We start from the raw sequence: 21529 nt of genomic DNA, 5'->3' as shown, positions 1-21529 counted from the left end.
GCCCGCCGCGCATGCGCCCCCCAGCGCGGGGAGGCGCTTTACGGGCCAGCGCGGCCAGCGCGGTGCTCGGCACGGCCCGGGGAGCGGGGCTGGGGAACGGGGCACGGCCCGGAGCGGGGCTGGGGAGCGGCCCGGAGCGGGGCTGGGGAGCGGCCCGGAGCGGGGCTGGGAAACGGGGCACGGCCCGGAGCGGGGCTGGGGAACGGCCCGGAGCGGGGCTGGGGAGCGGCCCGGAGCGGGGCTATGGGAACGGGGCACGGCCCGGAGCGGGGCTGGGGAGCGGCCCGGAGCGGGGCTATGGGAACGGGGCACGGCCCGGAGCGGGGCTGGGGAGCGGCCCGGAGCGGGGCTATGGGAACGGGGCACGGCCCGGAGCGGGGCTGGGGAGCGGCCCGGAGCGGGGCTGGGAAACGGGGCACGGCCCGGAGCGGGGCTGGGGAGCGGCCCGGAGCGGGGCTATGGGAACGGGGCACGGCCCGGAGCGGGGCTATGGGAACGGGGCACGGCCCGGAGCGGGGCTGGGGAGCGGCCCGGGGAGCGGGGCTGGGGAGCGGCCCGGAGCGGGGCTGGGAAACGGGGCACGGCCCGGAGCGGGGCTGGGGAGCGGGGAACGGCCCGGAGCGGGGCTGGGGAACGGCCCGGAGTGGGGCTGGGGAACGGCCCGGGGAGCGGGGCTGGGGAGCGGCCCGGAGCGGGGCTGGGGAGCGGCCCGGGGAGCGGGGCTGGGGAGCGGCCCGGGGAGCGGGGCTGGGGCACGGTGCACGGCCCGGAGCGGGGCTGGGGAACGGCCCGGAGTGGGGCTGGGGGAACGGGGCACGGCCCGGAGCGGGGCTGGGGAACGGGGAACGGCCCGGGGCCGAGGGGGGTGTCACGACCCGCTAATACAAGCGGGAGTCGTGATGGCTCGTTTATCGATCTCAGAGTGCAAAAGAACACAAGAGATTTCAGTTTTATTCAGAACAGCGCACCTTTATTAAGTGCCCACAACACGGTAATGCGATAGAGGACAGAAAGAGAGATACAGAAAACAAAAGGGTAGAGAGGAAGAAAGGATGGGGGGGGGCAATAGCTACCAACGGATGAGACGAAGTCCTCGTGGTCTTCTGCCGATAGATTCGTCTTCTTTCCGTGGGGAGATCTCATCTCAGTTATTTCAGAAAGTCCCTTTATAGTCCTTTTCAGAAGCGAGGGGCAACTGGCCAAGAGGTGGGGAAACCTACAGCCATTGTTATGGGGTCCGTTGTTTTGGGAAACAGGTACAGGACAGACGCACAGGACAGGTGTGCAGGACAGGTGTGCAGGACAGGACGTTCCTTTCCACTTCAGCGCAGTCCTTCCCGCCTGGGCAGCAAGAACAGCGCAGTCCATTGTTACCTGCACTAATTTCCTCAGGAATGCGTCCCAGTTCCCAGCGGGCACACCCGCAGGCAACACTTGGCAGACATCCCACCTCAGCCAGGCCAGGACTGCTGTGCTCAGTCTCTGTTCTCGGCGATGATCGTGAGGCAGATGAGGGATCTTCAGACCGTCTCTTACAGGGGGACTTGGGGCTGGGGCCGAGGGGGCACTTGGGGAACGGACCAGGGCCGGGGGGAGACTCGGGGAATGGACCAGGGCCGAGGGGGGACACGGGGAATGGCCCAGGGCCCAGAGGGATACACTGCAGTTGTGAGGAGGAAGTGAGAACTGGCATGCTGGGTTTTGTCTTTCTAGGAGGTTCTATCCAGTGAAACACTGTGACACAGAGGGATGTGGGGGGGAAATACAAGTTTGAGACATATCCAAAGGTCCCTTACAACTGGGGTTTTTTGACAATTTACACTGTAGGACCTGCTAGGCTGCCCTCAGGTACAGCCATCTACCCTTTATGGAGGAGTTAAAAGAATGTGCATACAGCACCTTCAGCTAACGTCACCATCATGACCTACCCAGCAGACAGAGGTGGAGCAGACCACACTGTGTTTGGAGAGCAGCTCCAGCTCACCCACCCACCTGACGGCACGTGCCACACAGAAACCAGCTGCTCATCTCCACCTTCATCCTGTGAAGCACAGAGATGCATCTTCCTCTACAAATAACTCTTTGAGTCTCTCAGATTTCCAAGCTGGCTCCTCCTAGAAACCCCATTTCTTCCTTGCTTAACATGCAGGACATAACACTTCTGTAGAGCTGGTGCTGTGAGGGATAGGGACAGCTGTGGCTTGCTCAGCCACCCGTGTGTAGAGATCTTGCCTCCAGGCTGTTGTCACCCTCTGCTCTTTATAGGGCACAGGTAAAAGGAGCTGACAACACAGGCAACTCTGCATGAAGCAAAGGCTGCTCCAGCTGCCTGCAGGTGGGAAGTTGTGTCTCCAATGTGTGTTTCATGACATCTCAGAAGAGACACTTCAAGTCCACTGGCAGAATTACATCCTTGAAAGAATTTCTTTTCCCATGACCCCAAGGAGACATGCAAGCAGGTGTCAGAGAGAAGGGAGGTTCAGGGTCAATTAAACAGTCCCTGCCTAATTCCTGACTGCACAATCCTTCATTTTCTACTAGCAATATTAAAAACACTTCATAGAATAGCAGAATCATAGAACCTCAGACTATTTTGGGTTGAAAGGGGCCATAAGGCTCATCTCATTCCACCCCCTGCCATGGGCAGGGACACCTTCCACTACACCAGGCTGCTCCATGCAACCCAGCCTTGGACACTTGCAGGGATGGGGCAGCCACAGCTGCTCTGGGCATTTGCTTCTGCTCTTTTAATGAAATGATAAATTGGCAGGATGAACTCCCTGGGGTTGCTGTCTCCTGGCTGCTGCCCCGCTCAGCGCAGCTCCAGGCGCAGCCCCTGGGCCCCAGGACGTTCCTGGTGCCTCCCTCTGGGCCCTGGACCTCTCCCCGTGTCCCCCCTCGGCCCCAGTCCCTTCCCAGCCACGGGATGCTTGATTCCATACTTGATACAAAAGCTTTCAGTTGGTATTTTTGAAAGGTGCTTTTTAAACCAGAATTTCAAACCACTGCAAGCGGCTGTAAAGTTGAACTTAAACATTATCTTCACGTTGTCAAATTGTGTTGTGAGAAGCTTACCTGTCACAGACAAATAACTCCCACCCTGTTACAAACACTCATGTGAACATGAACACAAACTCATGGAATCAGAATCCTGCTGCTTTTTTTTCCCATTTTTTTTTGTGTCAAAGACCATTTCAGCCAGAAGATTTCAATTGTCCCTTAATGCTTAATGGTTGTAACGTTAATTTCCAGTGGTTCTTCTGAAAGAGAAGTGATTAAAAGCAAAACTGAGAAAAAAAATAATTTAAAATATTCGGAGTCACAGGCAAATAAATTTTCCATTTCACTCTTGTTTGACTTAATTTAGCAGTGGATCTATAGAGTGAGAATGATTCCACCTGAACTGGCTGTGTTCCAATGCACAGAAATAAGGAACTGCCAGAGTCTTGAGTTTTGTGCCCTATTTTAGATGTTCAGTGCACTTAGATACTCTTCAAATTGCCCAACCCAATAGTATTAATTATGGCTTTAAAATGCTGGTATCTTTTGAATGGCTATAAGAGGCCTCTAAATTACAGCTCAGATGGATTGTAAATGTCTAAACATGGTTAAATGAAACCTCACCTTCATCTGCTCTAGATTCTCCTAGATGTTTTTATATTTCCTGCTTTTATTGACCATTTAGAAACACAAAAGACTCCTGAAAGCAGGTCCTGATGTGCTTTATTTTACATTCTAAGCATCTGTCCATCCCAAATTGGGGTATTCATTCTCAACTTCAGTAAAGGTGCTAAAAAAACCCTTTCCTTTTTAACTGTTTTTTCAGAGACCCTTTTACCTCCTTGTTTCGGAGGGTGTAAATGAAAGGGTTTAGCATGGGAATAACAATTGTATAGAAGATTGAGATGGTGTTGCTTTTGTTGGGTGAAGATGTAGCTCCAGGCTGAGCATACATGAAGAAAACTGTCCCAAAGAACAAGCAGATTGTCATCATGTGAGAAGAGCAGGTGGAGAAGGCTTTGTGCCTGCTTTCAGCTGAAGGCATTTGGAGGATTGTGATGATTATGTAACCATAGGAGATAAAAACCACCAAGGCAGTGCCCACAATTACTAATCCACACACTGCCAGCATTACGAGTTCATTGACAAATGTGTTGGAACAGGAGGCATGGATCACTGCAGCGACATCACAGAAGAAGTGGTTTATTTCTCCGGGCCCACAAAAGGACAAACTGAATGTAAAGCCTGTCTGGATGGTGCAGTTGATGCAGCCTGACAGATAAGAGCCCATCACCATGAGAACACAAAGTCTTTTGCTCATAATGACTTGATAGAGCAGTGGATTGCAGATGGCAGTGAAGCGATCATAAGCCATCACAGCAAGAAAGAAGGCTTCTGTTGTACCAAAGAGAGAGAAGAAGAACATTTGTGAAGCACAGCCCTTGTAGGAAATGTTTCTTCTGCCCAGTAAGAATGCCAGTGTTGCCCTGGGAGTGATGACAGAGGAATAGCAGATGTCCAAGGTGGACAAATTCTCTAGGAAAAAGTACATTGGAGTGTGCAGGTTGGAGTCCATTCTAATGATGAGTATGATGCCGACATTTCCCACTACAGTGACAATATACATGGTGGAGAAGAGAACTGAGAGAAGGAGTTGTGATCCTGGGTGAGATTTGAACCCAACCAAAATGAACTCACTTATCCTGGTGTTGTTTTCCATGTTTTCTTTCAGATGATGTTCCAAAAGGAAATTAGGATGTAGTAGATTGCAGACAGTTTGTCCAGAGAAGCAATTATAGAACAATAAGACAAATAATGAGATATATGAAACACAAGAAATACTAAAAATAGAGAGAAAGATGGAAAAGAGCAGAAAATTCATTGATGTATCATATCTGCAGGTTTTTGTAAACTGTTACAGGGTAATTTGTAAACTAACTACCTGTAATGTTATCTTCAGTATAAAGAAACATTCTGCATGCACCTTATCCAACCTATTTTAATTTAATAAACTTTACACTCAACTAGAAACAGACATTTTGTTCTACAGTTGAAGACCTACTTCAGATTTAACTGGGCAGAAAAAAATCTCGTACTAAAACTGCAACTAACCCACAAAAGACACTCTCCCCTAAACAAAAGAACAAGTGAATGTTCTTCTTCAGATGATGCAAAACAATTAAAAATATATATGAGCCAAGAAATGTATTAAAAGAATGTGGATAATTGTTTAAAACCCCAAGTCTATTATTTAAAAAACCCACACTTTTTAATGTGAGAAACAGAGCTTTTTCTTTTATAAAAGTACTTGAAACAAAACCTTCAAATGTTGAGATATCTGAAATAAGTTTTCTCTACTCAAATCCTAATTCACATAGTATGGAAAATACTGACTAATTGATAGAATGTTTCATGTAATTCCTTTTCAATTATATTTAGTAATTTTATTTTCATGAGCTAGTTGTCCTCTCATCTAGGCTAGAATACATTCTGTGGGTTGATGCCTACATTAGAACTCATAGGTTGGATGCCTTTAAATTCCGTGGACAGAAATAAACACTCCAGCTTTAGGATATTTACTGTAGAAGGTATGAATCATGTGTTAAGATTTTCTGGTTCTCTCCATTGATCTAAAGGGAAGTCCAGCTATTCTTTATGTAAAAAGATGGACATAGATGTGTAAAGCTGAGTGATAGAAATCCCCATCCAGTTACTGGTATTTTCTTTGGTTTGCTGTCATTTCCATGAGATAATTTCTCTTGACCAGCATGTACCTAATCTTTTCAAAGCACTGAATTAATTTTTAACACTTACTTTACTCCAGCTATCCCTCCATGGTTTGAAATGTAGCCTCAGCTCTAGGTATCCTAGGAGCTCTATTTAATCCTTTGTTCTTATTTACCCATGAGTCTTAGAAAAGAGAAATAAATCTGGAGAAAGAATTTCTCTTTGCTTAACCTTGCTGATCAAATATTTTGGCTACTTCCCCTGGGGATTTTTGTGTGCAGAGAGCTCAGGTTTAGGCAGTCAGGGTCAAGTGTCCAGTCAAAGCCTATTCAAACCTGTTGTCTACAGCTTTCACAATTCCTAAAGCTTCCCATATTGCCAAAAGAGAGAAATAGATGCATCCACAGTGTGATTCCTCTAGTCTCACCACACCTGTTCAGAACAGGGGAAAAACATTCCCTTAGAAGTATCTGTCTTTGTTAGGAAAGGAATAAAGCTAGCCAGAAAAGAGTAAGAAAAAAGAGATACTTTTGTCCACAATGATGTAGAAGAAAATGTCCAAATTGTGTGTCACTATGGTCAGCCATTTAAGATGTGTGGTCTTGGCTTACCTAATTTACCTTATTTTTAAATTCTTGTTTTTATTCTGGTTTTATGTGTAAGCGTCAATGATTTAAATGTAATAGATGTAAACTTATGAAATAATTTCATACTAATCAAATATATTCTCCACTGAAGGATGCCCTACATCCTATCAAAAATTTAGTTGAAATAACAATTACTACTGCTTTAAGTAAATGGCTTTTTAAAGAGGTCAATAAAAACCACAGCTAAGAATAAAAATACTGGAGATGCTTTTTTAGCCAGTGAGAAGGGAAGATTTTTGATTCACCTGAGAGGTCTCTGGAACTGTCTCTTGGTTGATTAAACAGAAACTCTAGAATGTAGACACATTAAATACTGGCTTCCTGTTAATGTATTTAATTTCCAGAAGAACTAACTATATTCATAAGCCCTGATTATTACATGCTATGTAAGGAAAAAAAGAGAAAACAACCATTTTTAGCCCAGTTCTATCACTAAATTTAGCAAAGCAAAGCTCAGACTTCACACACCACAATACACATACCTTGTAATACAGTGATTAAAGCCAGGTTTGGTTTTTGGAATTCAGGTTTCTTGAACACATTGCCAAAAAATACTGAACGTTTTTTCTACTCAACTGATTTTTCAGTAGTCTCTTGTAATCAATACATGACTGGCCTTTCATCTTACTGGTTCTAAAGGCATTCTCCTCAGCATGTTGTTTATTTATACTTTAATAGGTGTACATAAAAACACTAGGGAATCAGTTTCCAGAGTCCTGGACCTTCACAGCAGACATCTGAACCTCAAATGAGACATTTTTCCCTTGTGCCATTTTTCTTTGCTTGCAGAAGAAGAAAAACACAAGGTATAAAAGGAATATAATAATAAGGAATAAAACACAAACAATAAAGTGTAATGCTGTTTGTGTGTGTCTTTTGCCCCTACTTTTTTCACTGGTTCTTATGCAGAACCCTTCCTGTCCCTTGTAGATTTCTTTCTGCTAAGCAAAACACTGTGGACCTAATCAAAACCTCATTAGCCATTAGAATCTGCTTCCTTCCAAATTATCAAAACAGACACCGTTACCTTCTCCCCAGTCAGTATGCTTCTCTTCTCTAAACCAAAGCAAGTTTTCACTAAATGAAAAAATGACTGGCAAGGAAAGTGTTCTCACCATCTAAAACTTAAAAGTATGATTCAGATGAGGGTCCAGCCTCCAAGGAAACACTGCTCTGGAATCCAGCAACCTCTCCAGGAGGGGAAAAAGCATCTGATAGCTCCTGTGTGGGTATCTCAGACACCCTAGGATAGGGATATTTTTCAACAAGCAAACCTGCATTCTTCTCAGCACAGGAGCATCACTTCCAGTTACAGCAGACTACAGTAAATTTCCTTTGTTTTGGCACGTGGTTTTAAATAACTCTACATTAAATAAATGTTTCTGTTCTTGATATGATGTCTTCCCAAATTTTGTGACTGACAATAGATCAATATCTTCTAAAACCAGACTATCTTACATTTGCATACATTCTTATCAGCTCCCAGAGGTGGAGAGTAAGATTAAGAGAGATGGAAAGTTCCTCAAAAGCTAAGATTGAACTTGTAGCCTTACCTACTTTACTTGTGGGAGGTGACTTATTTACAGTACTTTAAAAGCACCCAACTTTGAATTTGCCAAAGTGTTTATTAGGAAAACTTCCAGAAATAAACTTGGATGCAAGAGAGAACTTGCATTCTCAAAAAGTTTGTGTTTGTGTAAGACTTCTCTGCGTTCTTCCCTAAGAATACCTAGGAACTCCTGTTGAATAGGTTATGAATTATTTGTTTCAGGTTTGCTAACACCATTATTATTAGTGTACATAAACCCAGTAAAAATTGGATGATAATCCTCTTCACAGTGTATTTGAAGGATTTTCCTGACATTATTTCAAAACAATCACCTTCACATCACTGCTTTAAATCCAGTAAATGTGTGTAGCCAAATCACTGTATTAAAGGAACTTCACACCCTGCAAAATTTCTATGAAAAACTCACTGAGGAGAACTGAAATGCTGTGGTTTGCACTTTATGTACAAAAAACTGAAATGAGAGAAGAAATAGATTTGGTGATCATTGGTGTACCAGTACTTTAATATATTGTAAGAAGAAAGAAGCGAGCTTGATGCTGTACTGATAAATTACTTCACCGTAGCTTGTGTGGGACTAAATCCTGGATTTGTGATGAAAACCATATTGAGAACAGAGGAATGCTCCAGTTATTGCTGAGCAGTGCTGGCACAGGCTGGGAGCGAGCAAGAAGCTGTGGGGGGACACAGCTGGAACAGCTGACTCAGCTGACCAGAGAGTCATTCCAGACCCTGTGGCATCATGCTCAGCAATAAAAAGTGCAGGAAAAAGGAGGAAGGGATGTTTCTTCCAAAGTAACCATTAGTAAGCTTATCTCATTTAAGGCAAAGGTCTAAAATAAGCCAGATGAATGATGCTGTTATATTATCCATCAGTATAAAGAAATGATAGGTTATGAGCTTATAGATAGACATTGACATTGCCAGTGTTTTAGTTTCTACATTTAAACATTTCTAAAGTTATATGATGTATATTCCATGAACTGTGAGAGAAATGTGAAGTACCACAAGGATATATTCATTTTGGTATCAAAACAACCCTCAATTTTCTTGGAGATGGCTGAACATAAAGGCACATGTTATAGATAAATACAATAAACATCATCTAGGGTGATAATCCATACCCATGAGTAGTAAAGGAGCTGAGGGTAGTTTGCTTCAATGTGTAAATAGACATGTTTAATTTTTAGGTATTTTTACAAGAATTCATATCTAGCTGTACCTGTGGCTCTTGATTTCTAATGCAAATCTAAAGAACTACTGGATTTTTTTGGGCTCCTTTCCAATGGTTCATTTGTAATGTACATTCATTTTGTGTCAATTACCTATTTTCTCATAGCAGATTTTCTGCTAATACCTGGAATACAGCCAGCACCCTACATTTTTGGTGATAGCTCCCCATTGTGGTTAACTTCAAGCTATTCCTGACATCTCTCTTTTACATTATATTCAAGTCCTCAAAAAGGTCTTGTTTGGAACAATTGTGTCCATGGCATTATGGCACAGGATGCACAGACAAGTTTCTTCCAGGTTTCTTCCCTGGAAAGCTAAATGTTTCATCTGCATAATTGGAGAAGTCAGTGTGCTAGTACAGAGCACAGAATATCAGATACCACAGTCTTAGTCATAAACTTAAACCCAGATTTAATTTGGTCATATGGAAATGCACTCTGACAGAGTTATTTATTTATTTGTGTGTTTGTTTGTTTGTTTATTACAGAGTATTAAAAGTTCTGAAGCACTGTGATAGTCTGAACACAGAGTAGTTTTCTTAGAGGCACCATTTTATTTCTAACTGATAATCAGATTTTCTCACAGACGATCCATGTTTAGCTCAGATTCATCAGCTGTGTTTCCAGACTCCTGCATAAGATCATTACTGCTGATGAAATACTGCTGGATCCAAGGCTTGTGCAGCCAGGAGGAAATATTGAAGTGATTTATCCTTTCAGGAATCTCTGAATTTCTTCATGGAACACATTATTTGGTGTGCAGCAAGGTTATTTAGGGGTACCTCAGTCCTGTGGTGAAGCTGAGACAGAGGCCAAGTGACAATGCAGCTGTACCACGTGAAGAGCATGAGTTACTCACATTTTACCTTCTCTAATGCCATATTGGAACAATTTTCTTCTTCAGAGGATGATTTCTTTTATCCTACACCAGGTATCCAAAATTGTTCAAATTACCCATTCTTTTCTGCTGCCTGTATCTTTCAAGGGATAATAAAAAAATCTCAGAGTAAGTAAATCACACATAGATATCTGGTTTTCACATGCATTTTACAATGTTTTCTGGACTCTATGCAGGGCAAACAAACCTGGGGTTCATTTTCTAGCATTTCCAAACCTCTTTAAAAACAGAACAGTCATTCAGCTGGAGACTTTTAAGAAAGGGTGACAGCATAGATTCTTAGGGGGAAAACAAGCAAAAAAACCCCAAACCCAAACATCTCAAATCAAAGCCATAGTATATATATAGATCTAACTTAGATATATTAAGGTCTAGTTCAATAAATATGAGTAGTGTGTGCACGAATAGGAGAGTTTCACTTTGGCATGGATTAAGGTCTGGACCTCCTGACTTTAGCTCCTCAGCACTGCCAGTTGATCTTCATGAGCAAAGCCCCTTCTCCAGGACCCTTTCATTGCTTTCTTTGGTGTGTCTTCTGCAAGTAAAAGTCTTTCTCATGGCAAACCTGACTTCTTTGTTTCTAAGACAATATATGAGAGGATTCAGAAGTGGCACAACCACCGTGTACAGGACTGATACCAACTTGTTAGCACGACAGGTGTACATGAGCTTGGGATGGCTGTAAGTGAAAAGGGTGGTGGAGTAGAACAAAATCACCACGGTCAGGTGGGAGCTGCAGGTGGAAAAGGCCTTTTGCCTCCCCTGAGAAGAAGGAATCTTCAACACGGTGAACATGATGCAAATGTAGGAGGCCACCACAATACACAGAGGTACCATGATAACCATCAGAGCCAAGATGAAGTCCACTAGCTCAGCCAAAGAGGAAGCGCTGCAGGAAATATTCAGTAGGGGTGAAATATCACAGAAATAATGATTGATTTTGTCCACATCACAGTATGAGAGCCGGGCTATAAAGCTCAGCTTGATGGAAGAAGTGGTCAAACCACACATCCAACAGCCAGCTACCAACTGAGCACAGAACTTGTGGCTCATGATGAGTGGGTATCTGAGAGGTTTGCATATGGCCACAAAGCGGTCGTAGGCCATAACAGCTAACAGAACATACTCAGTACAAACAAAAGTCACAAAGAAATACAACTGTGTCATGCAGCCCTGGAATGAGATACGTTTGTCATGAGAAATGACATCTCCGATCATCTTTGGCTCAATGACAGAAACATACCAGATCTCCAAGAAAGACAGATTCCCTAGGAAGAAATACATGGGGGTTTGCAGACTCCGGTTGTTTCGGATGATGAGAATGATAAGGAAGTTTTCCAACACAGTAAATAAATAAACCACAAGTAAAGTAGAGAAAAGGAGCAGCTGCAGTTCAGCAGTGGTGGGAAAACCCAGGAGAATGAAATACATTACTTTGGTTTCATTCCTCCCACCCATTCTGTAGCAGAAAGATGAACCTGCAATAAATTAATACAATGACACCTAACTACGCAGGCTTAAATTCACAGCCATATGTTACACCACCACTTAAAGACACTGTAAAAGTTCAGACATTTTGTTGCTTGGTTTTTAGACATTAATTTTGTGAAATTTATCTGCTCAATTCAGAATTTTTCATTTTAAAAATTAAAGCATGCTTTTTACTTTACATTTCATGGAGATAAATACACATTAGAAGCTTATCTCATCTAAGACAAAGGTCTAAAATAAGCCAGATGAATGATGCTGTTATATTATCCATCCAGTATAAAGAAATGATAGGTTATGAGCTTATAGATAGACATTGACATTGCCAATGTTTTAGTTTCTACATTTAAACATTTCTAAAGTTATATGATGTATATTCCATGAACTGTGAGAGAAATGTGAAGTACCACAAGGATATATACATTTTGGTATTAAAAAACCCTCCAAACACATCTGAAGGACCCCACTATAGGAGGTTTCTATATCTAGCTCTGAGAACACTTACATCTACACAAAGTCTGTTGAGATAAAAGGTACACATAGCATCCCAGATACAGCATAAGTGCAAGAGAATTATAATTCTGGGTCTGCTTTGTTTGCAACTAACTCAGATTAATCCTTCAAAAATAAGAATGGCTCAGCCTGTGCTATTAAAAACAAAACTGTTCTCAACCTTCTGTGGAGGGAATCCACTGCCTTAGTTGATCCTGGAGAATATGATCAGTAGGGCCCAGATGAAGTGTAGACTGGTATGTCAGTTGTGTGATTTATAAATCAACACAGACAAATCAACACTTTGTTTATGTTTGGTGTCTCATGAGATCTGATTTAGAAATTACAGCTAGCCTCCCAATGGAAGCAATCACAGGAAGAGGAGGGATGTTATTGTTTCCTCTGTGATTCCATGCAGAGTAGAAGCAAGAAACTCTGAAGATTTTTTTCTGAGACACTGAACAATGAAAAAATACAAGTGTCTACTGATTTTTATAGGGCAGAGGAAAATAAAAACATACCCTGAGGCAGGGGATATGGCAGTCTTTTACCAAAAGGTAATCTAGAAAAATATTCTAGTGCCCTAATCTAAATCCATAGCCTTAACTGGTAATCACTTTTGGAGTAAGTGATTTTAGATAAGTGTAGTTTCACCTACATTGGAGTTACTTGTACAATCTTCAGATACACAAACCGCCAAGCTATGCATTTTCTGAACAGTAAAATGCAGTACAAATACGTTCAGAGCAAAAGAAGGATCCGAGATGACATTGGTCTGTTACCTGAGGAGCTCAGCTGCCTCCCAAACAGGGCTGAGGTGCTGCTGCAGGATTTTTTTGCATGAAGAACACAAAACTTGCTCTGGTCTCCTCCATACTGCCAAGTGGGAGCAGTCCCTGGACTCAACTATTTGTAAAATCACCTTCCAGTTGGTCTCATATGAGGCAGATATCTTACTTAAGCCAGAACCATGATTAAAATTATATTCATACAGAGAGAATAATGGAAGTTTAGCATCTGGGAGAGTTGGAACTACAGAATTTATTTGGCTGTTGGATCATAGAGTTTGATTTAATTTGCAAATATGTTAAAATCTAGTGATATTTGATATACCTTATGGTATGTTGGCTGAATTCTAGCTATTGGCCAAAGCCATGTGTGCATGCTCAGGATTGTAAGGGCATCTCATGAAGAAGGCAACTTTAAAATAATGTAAGTGCATGGAGAAGGAAGAGTAGTGTTGTCAGAAGCACAAGTGTTACTTCTTCCCTCATTTCTGTTGGGCTGGTGAGGGTCCAACTACCATGGATCAGTTTTGGGATGTCTGCAATTCAAGGAAAATGTGGATAAGCTAGAGAGGTGCTTACTAAAGCCTGCTGAGGACATGGCATGGGTACATGCACCATGAGAAGAAGTTGATGTAGCTGGGTTTGTTCAATGTGGTGCACTGGAGGCTGTGCTGTGGTCGAACAGGTACAAGGTATAAAAAGGGACAAAGGCAATGATTTGCAACTCAGCAGGGTTCCATAATTACTTCCCTGCTATTTAGGCCATTAGAAGATACGAGGTCAGAACAGTGCTTAAACAGTGTCCCAGAGAGATTGCTGTACTTGTGATGTTTTCAGATCTCAGCGAGACCCAGCCTCAGCTGACATAACAGAGAGATGGGGAGCGTTATGCTATAAAAGGGAAGTCACATTATAAATATATTCACATCTGGGGTACTGCATCCAGTTCTTGGCTCCCCAGGGGACGAGTGATGTGGAAATACTGGAGAGCACCCACTCCCTGGATGGTATTGAACGTATTGCTCATGTGTTGAAACCTACTGAGTGGGTAGCTACAGCCAGATTCAGTTCCCTAAACACCAATTTCTATTGCAGTTTGAGATGCCACAGGCTTTTCCATTTGACATCCAGATCAAAGAACCATACAGAAACTTAGGTTGGAAGGATAGAACTTTACTTCCAGGCTTTTTTAACTCACTCTGCTGTCACAAACAGTTCAGTGGGGTCAGGTTTTTCAGGGACTTGTCAGGTCAAGCATTGAAAAGCCCAAAAGACAGAGATTTCATTACCTCTCTGGGACTGTGTTGTGGTACTTAATCACTCTGATCAATTTTGTTTGATTTTTTTTCTTTTTTTGGACTATCTTATCTGAATTTAATTTGTTGTAACTAGTTCCTGTTGCTTTTGTCTTTTCAGGCATGGTTCATGTTCTCCTGTCACAGCTATCTAAAATGACTGTTATTATCTGAATTACTGAAGTTCCCATCCTCATTCCTGTGAAGAAAGCTGACATAACCATTTCTTTGGTGCCTCAAGTTCTTGAATCCTAGTTTCATGTTAAGTTGGATCAAGGTCAGAATGCAATTTTGTTCTTTGATGCACACCAAAAAAATACATTACGACAAGGCAATTATGTTTATTGCCTTTTCTGCTCCTCAGGAATGATGTGTGACGTGTTCAGTAGAGCCACCTTTCATATTCACATAGATTCATAGATTTTAGCTGAACATGCAGACTGACTCGGGAGAAGGAATTCTTAACCACTGATGTTGAAAGAAAACCCTAATAACCATTTCTGTCAAAGTAAAAATCTTATTAGACTTTCATAGGATTCAGACAAGTTCAGTCTGAAGATTATCTTCCAAGCATCACAGATCAGATGCAGAAACTCTGGAGACAGCGGCCCTGCTACACAAGACCTTCAGTAAAGTGTCCTTCACTTCCTGGTTCCTCAGGCAGTAAATGAATGGATTTAGCATTGGAGTGACTGTAGTATAAATTATGGAAACCAGCTTGTTGAGATCCAAGGAGTTTATACTCCTGGGCCGGGCGTACATGAAGAGTGTGGTTGAGAAGAAAATGATGACCACAGCCAGGTGAGAAGCACAGGTGGAGAAGGCTTTCTTCCTGTTCTGGGCCATGGGAATGAGCAAAATGGTGCTGATTATGCAGATGTAAGAAATTATGATGACAGAGAGGGGGATCAACAAAATAAGCAAGGCCGAGACAAAGTCCACCATCTCTGCAACTCGCCGCTTGGTGCAAGAGAGGTTGAGCAGTGGGCTGATGTCACAGTAGAAGTGGTTGATAACGCTGGGACCACAGAAGGAGAGCTGGAAAATGAAGAAGACCTTGAGCACAGACAGCAGAAAGCCAAGCAGCCAAGAGCCCACGGCCAGCTGCACACAGGCCCTGCGGGTCATGATGACCGTGTAGTGCAGGGGGCTGCAGATGGCCACGTAGCGGTCATAGGCCATGACAGCCAGGAGGACACACTCAGTGCACACCAGGGCAATGAAAAAGTAGAGTTGGGCCATACAGCCTGTGAAGGAGATGTTCTTATTCCTCACCAGCAAGCTGATCAACAGTTTGGGAACGGTGACTGAAATGTACCAGGCATCTAGGAAAGCTAGGTGGCCTAGGAAAAAGTACATGGGCTTGTGGAGCTGGTGATTGCTTATGATTAAAGTGATGATAATTATGTTCTCAGTGACAGTCAACAAATACACAGTAAGGAAAATCACAAAGAGCAGAGCCTGTAGCTCTGTGGTGGCAGGGAATCCCAACAGGATGAACTCATGGATGTGGGTATCATTTTCTTGTACCATGATGACCTTGAAGACTTGGAATGTAGAAGGAGGAAAAAGGAAAGAAATAGGGAACATTTTTTATTATCTCCCCCAAGCATCCTCTTCATACTGGACTTGCAAATACACAATTTAACTAGAGATTCCACACCAGCTATTTAATTGACATTCTTTATTATTTAACCACCTCTGAATATTTTTGTGTCCTACAGCAGGATTGGTGATTCAGATCCTGGCTCCAAGAAAATGTTTGGGCTTCACTGACTTCTTCTTCTTACCCCTATCTTAAAAGGCAATCTTAAAAGACAATCAAAGGGGAAAAGGCAACATTTTTAAGAGTGCATTGGATCTCAGTTCTGAGCTACCCCCCAGATGGTCACCAATGCCAAGCCATGCAGAGAGAAGCACAGTCTTGCTGGACTCACACACAACAAACTTGCCTTGAGCTGTTTTACTGTCTCGCTTACTCTTGAATATTTGCAGAAGAAAATAAGTGTTTGCTCTCTCACACAGAGTACTTTATTTAAAGTTTGCTAGGGTTATGGGATATATGCATTTTGGTTTTTTCTTTCAAAATTGGAAAGGACCTGTGCATCTGAAAATTTCTCTCATTTTCAATGGTTTGACTAAAACAAGCCACTTCTCCCCCCAAATAACAGTTTTTATGTATAGTCTTATACTATAATAATAACAATAGCCACCCATAATTTTTCTGCTGCGTTAATTGATAGAAATAATCTTGGTTTATCACAAAATACCTGAAGTTTGATGTTTATTCTTCTTCTTTTCCACTTCTTAGGGAGGGTTTCAAACCTTTTTTCACCTATTCCTGCACATTCCTATCCGATAATCAGCTGACTTTCTAGAATGATGTTCAATATTTGTCATTCACAAAATATTTTTCATATAAAAATTAAGAAAAAAATCCATTATTGTCATGGGGGAAAAAAAAGAAAAAGGAATATGTATTTCTGTGATTTCATTATTTATTTGTCTTTGAGTTTCGAAATATTTCAAATTTGATTTTTCTCTTGCATACAGCTAATCTGTGTAGAATCAATCTAATTACATAAGTTACATATTTTATTACAAGTACGTCACTGTTGCCAAATAATAAAGTGACAGAATACTAAATACAATTTCATTTCTAAGGATGGCTTTCACCATCTCCCAGCTTTCCATGAGATTTAAGCTGTGGTAAATGCTGACAGGTGAGGCAGGTAATTCATTTTCCAGTATAGCCAGTGGAGATTTAGGCAGTACAGGGAAGAAAACCTAGTTTAAGTGATTTAGCGTGCTCTAGAATACAGACCATAATTGAAAAGTGCTTGAATGAAAAGGATATCAAAAAGAGAAAATAAAAATTATGGTTCCACATTCCAATATAGGCTTTAAAAATTCCAGATCTACCATATAGTACCTTAGAATATTAACTGGCAATAATTTAATTTTTAAAGGGTGATTAATTGGAGCATTTCAGGCACCAATCCTCAAATAACAGGTCACTCTCAGGTGGCACAGAAAGATAACTTCCATGTTTCAAGAAGGAAGCTTTTTAAGGTAAAAATAATGGTGAATGCTTTTTACATTCTAGTCTACTGAAAGTGTACTAGAAATGTGGTTTTTTACCACATAAACATGTTCAGAAGTACTGCTACTGCATAGCAAACACAGAGAGAGAGTGAGGGAAAGGTTCTATTTAACTTATACTGTCAACAGCGGTCATAGGATTTTTAAAAGCACAAAAAGTACAATAAGAAATTTCCATATTTCTAGTCTTTTACTCTATTAAGTCCAGCTCTATTTTCCTTTCCAAGCAATCCCCCTCTCTCTTCTCTCTCACACTTTGAGAAACATGTCCATGTTTGTCTTGAAAACTGCTCATAGAATCCCAGAATCCCAGAACGGTTTGGGTTGGAAGGGACCTTAAAGCTCATCCCATCCCACCCCTGCCATGGCAGGGACACCTTCCCCTATCCCAGGCTGCTCCAAGCCCCAATGTCCAGCCTGGCCTTGGGCACTGCCAGGGATGCAGGGGCAGCCCCAGCTGCTCTGGGCACCCTGTGCCAGGATCTCACCACCCTCCCAGGGAAGGATTTCTTTCCAGTATCTTTTCAGTTTGAAGCTCTCCCCCTTGTGCTGTCCCTGCAGCTCCTGATAAGAACTTGGAATGCCATTTCCAAGACACTCACAACTTATGTTGGTATTCTCCGAGTTCAGGTGAGATCAGATGAGAAGAAAGACCTCTAACAAAGCTAGAGAAGAGGAAATTAAATGCTCTTTGTCTGCACAAGAGATCAATATCTACGCTTCTTTCTCTCTTTCATTTAGCTAAAACCTTACCCCTTTGCTTTTCTGTTTCTCTCTGAATGGCTGAGAGCCGCTGGTTTGTGAAAGGCTGTGAGCACAAACAGCTCCTGCAGGCTTCTGTCGCTTCGGCTGAGCTATTTCCCAGGGTGATCAAATATCGCTCAGTATATTATCCTTCAAAGCCCAAGAGAACTGAGAACAGAATTAGAGGGAATAAATTTCCCTCCTTTTTCTAAACCTCACAGAAGGTGTTGCTCTGCTTGTTTGCTTGTTAATTTTTTAATGTGTTAACTAGCTATTGTAGCACTATCCATGTTTTTTTTTTCTTTCTCCAAAGTCAGTGCTGTCTATGTGACAAGGCACCAGACTGGAACTCAGGACTCATTTGTACTTTGCTGTTGGTTCATGATGGGTAGTTTTGACCAATAAAACTTCACTTGTCAGTGCCTTCGTTTCTCCATATATTAAATAATTATTACACTGGTCTTGAAAATTACTGGAGGTTCCACAGAGAAAGCAGCACCCAAGCATTAAGTATCAATAATATTGGAGGTGTGAAAGACACCATTCAGAGGGGAAATCCAACTCCCTCCACATGCCAACAACCCAGAGTGAGATACAGCCCGGAGAGAAGACATGGAAATACAGGTGACAATAGTGCAAATTTCTGTATGTGAACTACATGACTGAGCTCCCATTAAAGTCAGCTGGGAGAGAGTCAACAGAAGAGTCTGGACAGTGTTTCACCTCATTCAAGAGTAACCAAAGTGTTTGGGATTCATTTTCCAAAATGTGTGTCTTTTTCAAACACTGTTCAGTGATCTTCACAGCCAGCAGCTCTGCATTATCTGGGTTGTATTTTCCAGACCGGTGAAGATGTCTTGGATGCCCGAGGCACTAAGCATCTGTTCCCTTCCTTCCTTTATTTATTAAAATAAAGCAGATTTGTCCCAGACATCTGTGTGTCGCTACAGTAACTTCAACTCTGTGCAGCTGGAAAATCCATTGCTTGGGAAAGTCTTCCTCTCTGGAAACTGATTCTCTTAAGAAATAGAGTGCAAATAAATGTAACTCAGGCAGACAGAATGTTCAGGCCTTATTTCAAGGTGTTGTCAAACAAAAAAGGAACAGTGAAGCACTCCAGAAGAGACCTCAGTTAAGCTTTCAGGCAGGCCTGCATGTATTTTAGCAAATAAATTCAATTTCTAACTTAATCCAAGGAAATCCTGAGTTGCCCATTAGGCATACCTGTATGCTTCATGCAGAGTTACAGATCCTAGAACTTGCAGATTGTGTTTCATGAAACTGAAAACACACTTTTCTGGACTGTGATACACCTTGTGGTTACTTCAAAGAGAAATCTCAAAGAGTTCACAGCAATACAAGACCGAGCACAGGGAAGACCTGGGTGAAATGCTGTGATGTGATGATGTGCATATAGCAACCAAGTGTATGGGTCTAATGCCAAGTAAATTTGGTTGGGCGGGGCCATGGATCACTTGGGGTGGGGTGTTATTAATAGCATACATGTAGACAGACTTCGTGTTTGCTGTATTTAGTGATGCTCTGATGAAATTAATGTCAGTAGCTGGAACTATGGATAGACATTGGAGTTGTACCAAGCATAATTAAAGTCATAAATAACCAGTTTTGGACACAGTACTTTTGCATGCCTGGAGACCAGAGCAGGAGGATGAAATTAAGAAAAGTTGGGTATTTGTAAGCCTAATTGTGACCTGCTCATTCTCATCCCATTCATCCTGCTTCTCAGGATTGTGTTAAATTAATGCCCCTTCAAGGATGTAAATAGCCATAATCCTAGGTGCAAGAGAACTCTGCAAAACATTTCAATAATTTTGCATATGTGAGCACTTACCTTCATTTTTATGCCTTATTTTTTTGTTACTATTCACCTACCCTTTCTTTAGCCTACCTTTTTCATTATTTCTCATACACTTTCTGCCTCCTAGCATTTTAAATTAGGAGTAAGCTTCATTTTTAGGCATGTAGGACATAGCATCCTATACATAACAGATTGGCACCAACAGAACAGAATCCCCTTATGTAGGTCTTGAATAACTCTTCATAGACAACTGTGTTTTCCATAAGTAAATGAAGAGAAGCACTCAGTGGAGTAGCTCTCTTAAGCATCCTTTAGCTCTGGTCTATCTAAAGGTTTCCTTTAAGATTAAATTAATTATGCTCTGAAAGTGTTTATGTCATACATGAAATCCCTAATTCTGCTTGGTCTTTGCATATTAAGTGCTTTAATTAGATAATTTTGAGTTAAGTATTTTAAATTGACTGTTAAAATTAACCGATCAGCCCAGGTACAAAAATCAAGTTCTATTATTAGTGTTTTCAATTGTTCAAAGTAGTTTATTTGCACCATTCCCAGTTAAAAATTCCCTAGTTAAAATTCCCCAGTTAAAAATCCCTTTTTCAACTTTAAACCACCTGTGCACTGTGGGAGTGTTTCTCCTATGTTCATTGTCTACTTTTGCAAGTGCTTTAAGATGTATTAGATGTATTTTAATTTTTTTTTTAAGGGTTTTACTTTGCACTTTAGTCCAAGGACCAACTCCAAAACCCCAGTCCTAACAGCCAATTGCTATTTTTAGCCCCATAGCCGTTATTCTGCAAGTAAGCTCCATAGCAACCTGAATCTTAATGAGGGCATGTTACCACCCTTACTTCAGCTGGTACCACCCCCCTGACAACGACGAGCCATTGGTAGACAGAGATGATCTGTCAAAAGGAAAGCCCCAATCACTTTGGACCAAAGGGGTGTGCTGTGGGCGGGCTGTGGGCGGGCTGTGGGCAGACTGGGGCGGAGCAAAGGCGCTATAATACAATGAAGCAGGCATCAGAGCAGTACAGACTCCTGCACATCAACTGTAGTGGATGTCAGTTCTGGGTGTTAAAGCCTTACTCCTATTAGGGAGCTTTTAATAATTTTTCCTTGACTTTTGGATTGGCTAAGAGTCAGCCCAGCACTACAAGTTTGTCCACCAGAAGTCCAGTGCTGTTTCAGCCTGAAGATCTCTAATCCCTGCGCTCCTGGGGCATACCACCTCCCGAGCCATAGGATCCCGAATTTTCATATTTTTCTAATTTTTGTAATTTTTCAATTTTATTTCTGTTTTCAATAAAATATTCTAATTTTTTTATTGTCTCATTTCTCACAGTTTATTTCTCTCCTGTGACTGTCAGAAGCACTTTCAGTGTGGTTGGAAATGTGTATATTACAGATACTTGCCTCTACAACAACTCTTTAACAAAAAACCTACAACATTCAAAAAAAAAAAAAAACAAGCTACTCCATATGGGAAGTTTAGGCAGTCGCCTTCTTGCTCTTCAGAAATCTCAGTGTTGAAGTGTTAGGGAATAACTGGTTGTTGCAAGTTTCTTGTTGTTTTCCCATTACTCAGGACACAGCACTCCCACAGAAGGTGAAGAACTGGGTGGAGGGCCCTGCTCTGGCCCTGAGCCCAGCTGCTGACACACGGCTGACACACAGAAAGGATTTGCTGGGCTGGTTCTGGTTCGGCAGGTGTGTGAGCAGAGGGGAAG

At 42.1% G+C, this 21529-nt stretch overlaps 3 protein-coding genes across 3 annotated transcripts; all 3 read right to left on the bottom strand.

Annotated features, from left to right (window-relative positions):
* Positions 1-2771: 2771 nt before the first annotated feature.
* LOC138099274 (olfactory receptor 5J3-like) lies at positions 2772-6396 on the bottom strand. Its single transcript, XM_068996434.1, has one exon. It carries the CDS (start codon positions 4880-4882, stop codon positions 3791-3793), a length of 1092 nt encoding a protein of 363 aa, XP_068852535.1. The 5' UTR covers positions 4883-6396; the 3' UTR covers positions 2772-3790.
* A 4155-nt stretch (positions 6397-10551) lies between these two features.
* Positions 10552-11529, bottom strand: LOC138099082 (olfactory receptor 6Y1-like). The gene has a single exon (XM_068996145.1). It carries the CDS (start codon positions 11527-11529, stop codon positions 10552-10554), a length of 978 nt encoding a protein of 325 aa, XP_068852246.1.
* A 3178-nt stretch (positions 11530-14707) lies between these two features.
* On the bottom strand, positions 14708-15667 carry LOC138099081 (olfactory receptor 6B1-like). The gene has a single exon (XM_068996144.1). The coding sequence runs from the start codon at positions 15665-15667 to the stop codon at positions 14708-14710; it is 960 nt and encodes a 319-aa protein (XP_068852245.1).
* Positions 15668-21529: the final 5862 nt, after the last annotated feature.

This window comes from Aphelocoma coerulescens, chromosome 27, assembly GCF_041296385.1.
Source record: "Aphelocoma coerulescens isolate FSJ_1873_10779 chromosome 27, UR_Acoe_1.0, whole genome shotgun sequence".
NCBI classification, from domain to species: Eukaryota; Metazoa; Chordata; class Aves; order Passeriformes; family Corvidae; genus Aphelocoma; species Aphelocoma coerulescens.
This window is presented reverse-complemented; position numbering and strand designations above follow the sequence as displayed.

Bases quoted from the DNA above. Each gene is read 5' to 3' on its own strand.
- LOC138099274 (XM_068996434.1), bottom strand. From the start codon at position 4,882: ATGAATTTTCTGCTCTTTTCCATCTTTCTCTCTATTTTTAGTATTTCT.
- LOC138099082 (XM_068996145.1), bottom strand. From the start codon at position 11,529: ATGGGTGGGAGGAATGAAACCAAAGTAATGTATTTCATTCTCCTGGGT.
- LOC138099081 (XM_068996144.1), bottom strand. From the start codon at position 15,667: ATGGTACAAGAAAATGATACCCACATCCATGAGTTCATCCTGTTGGGA.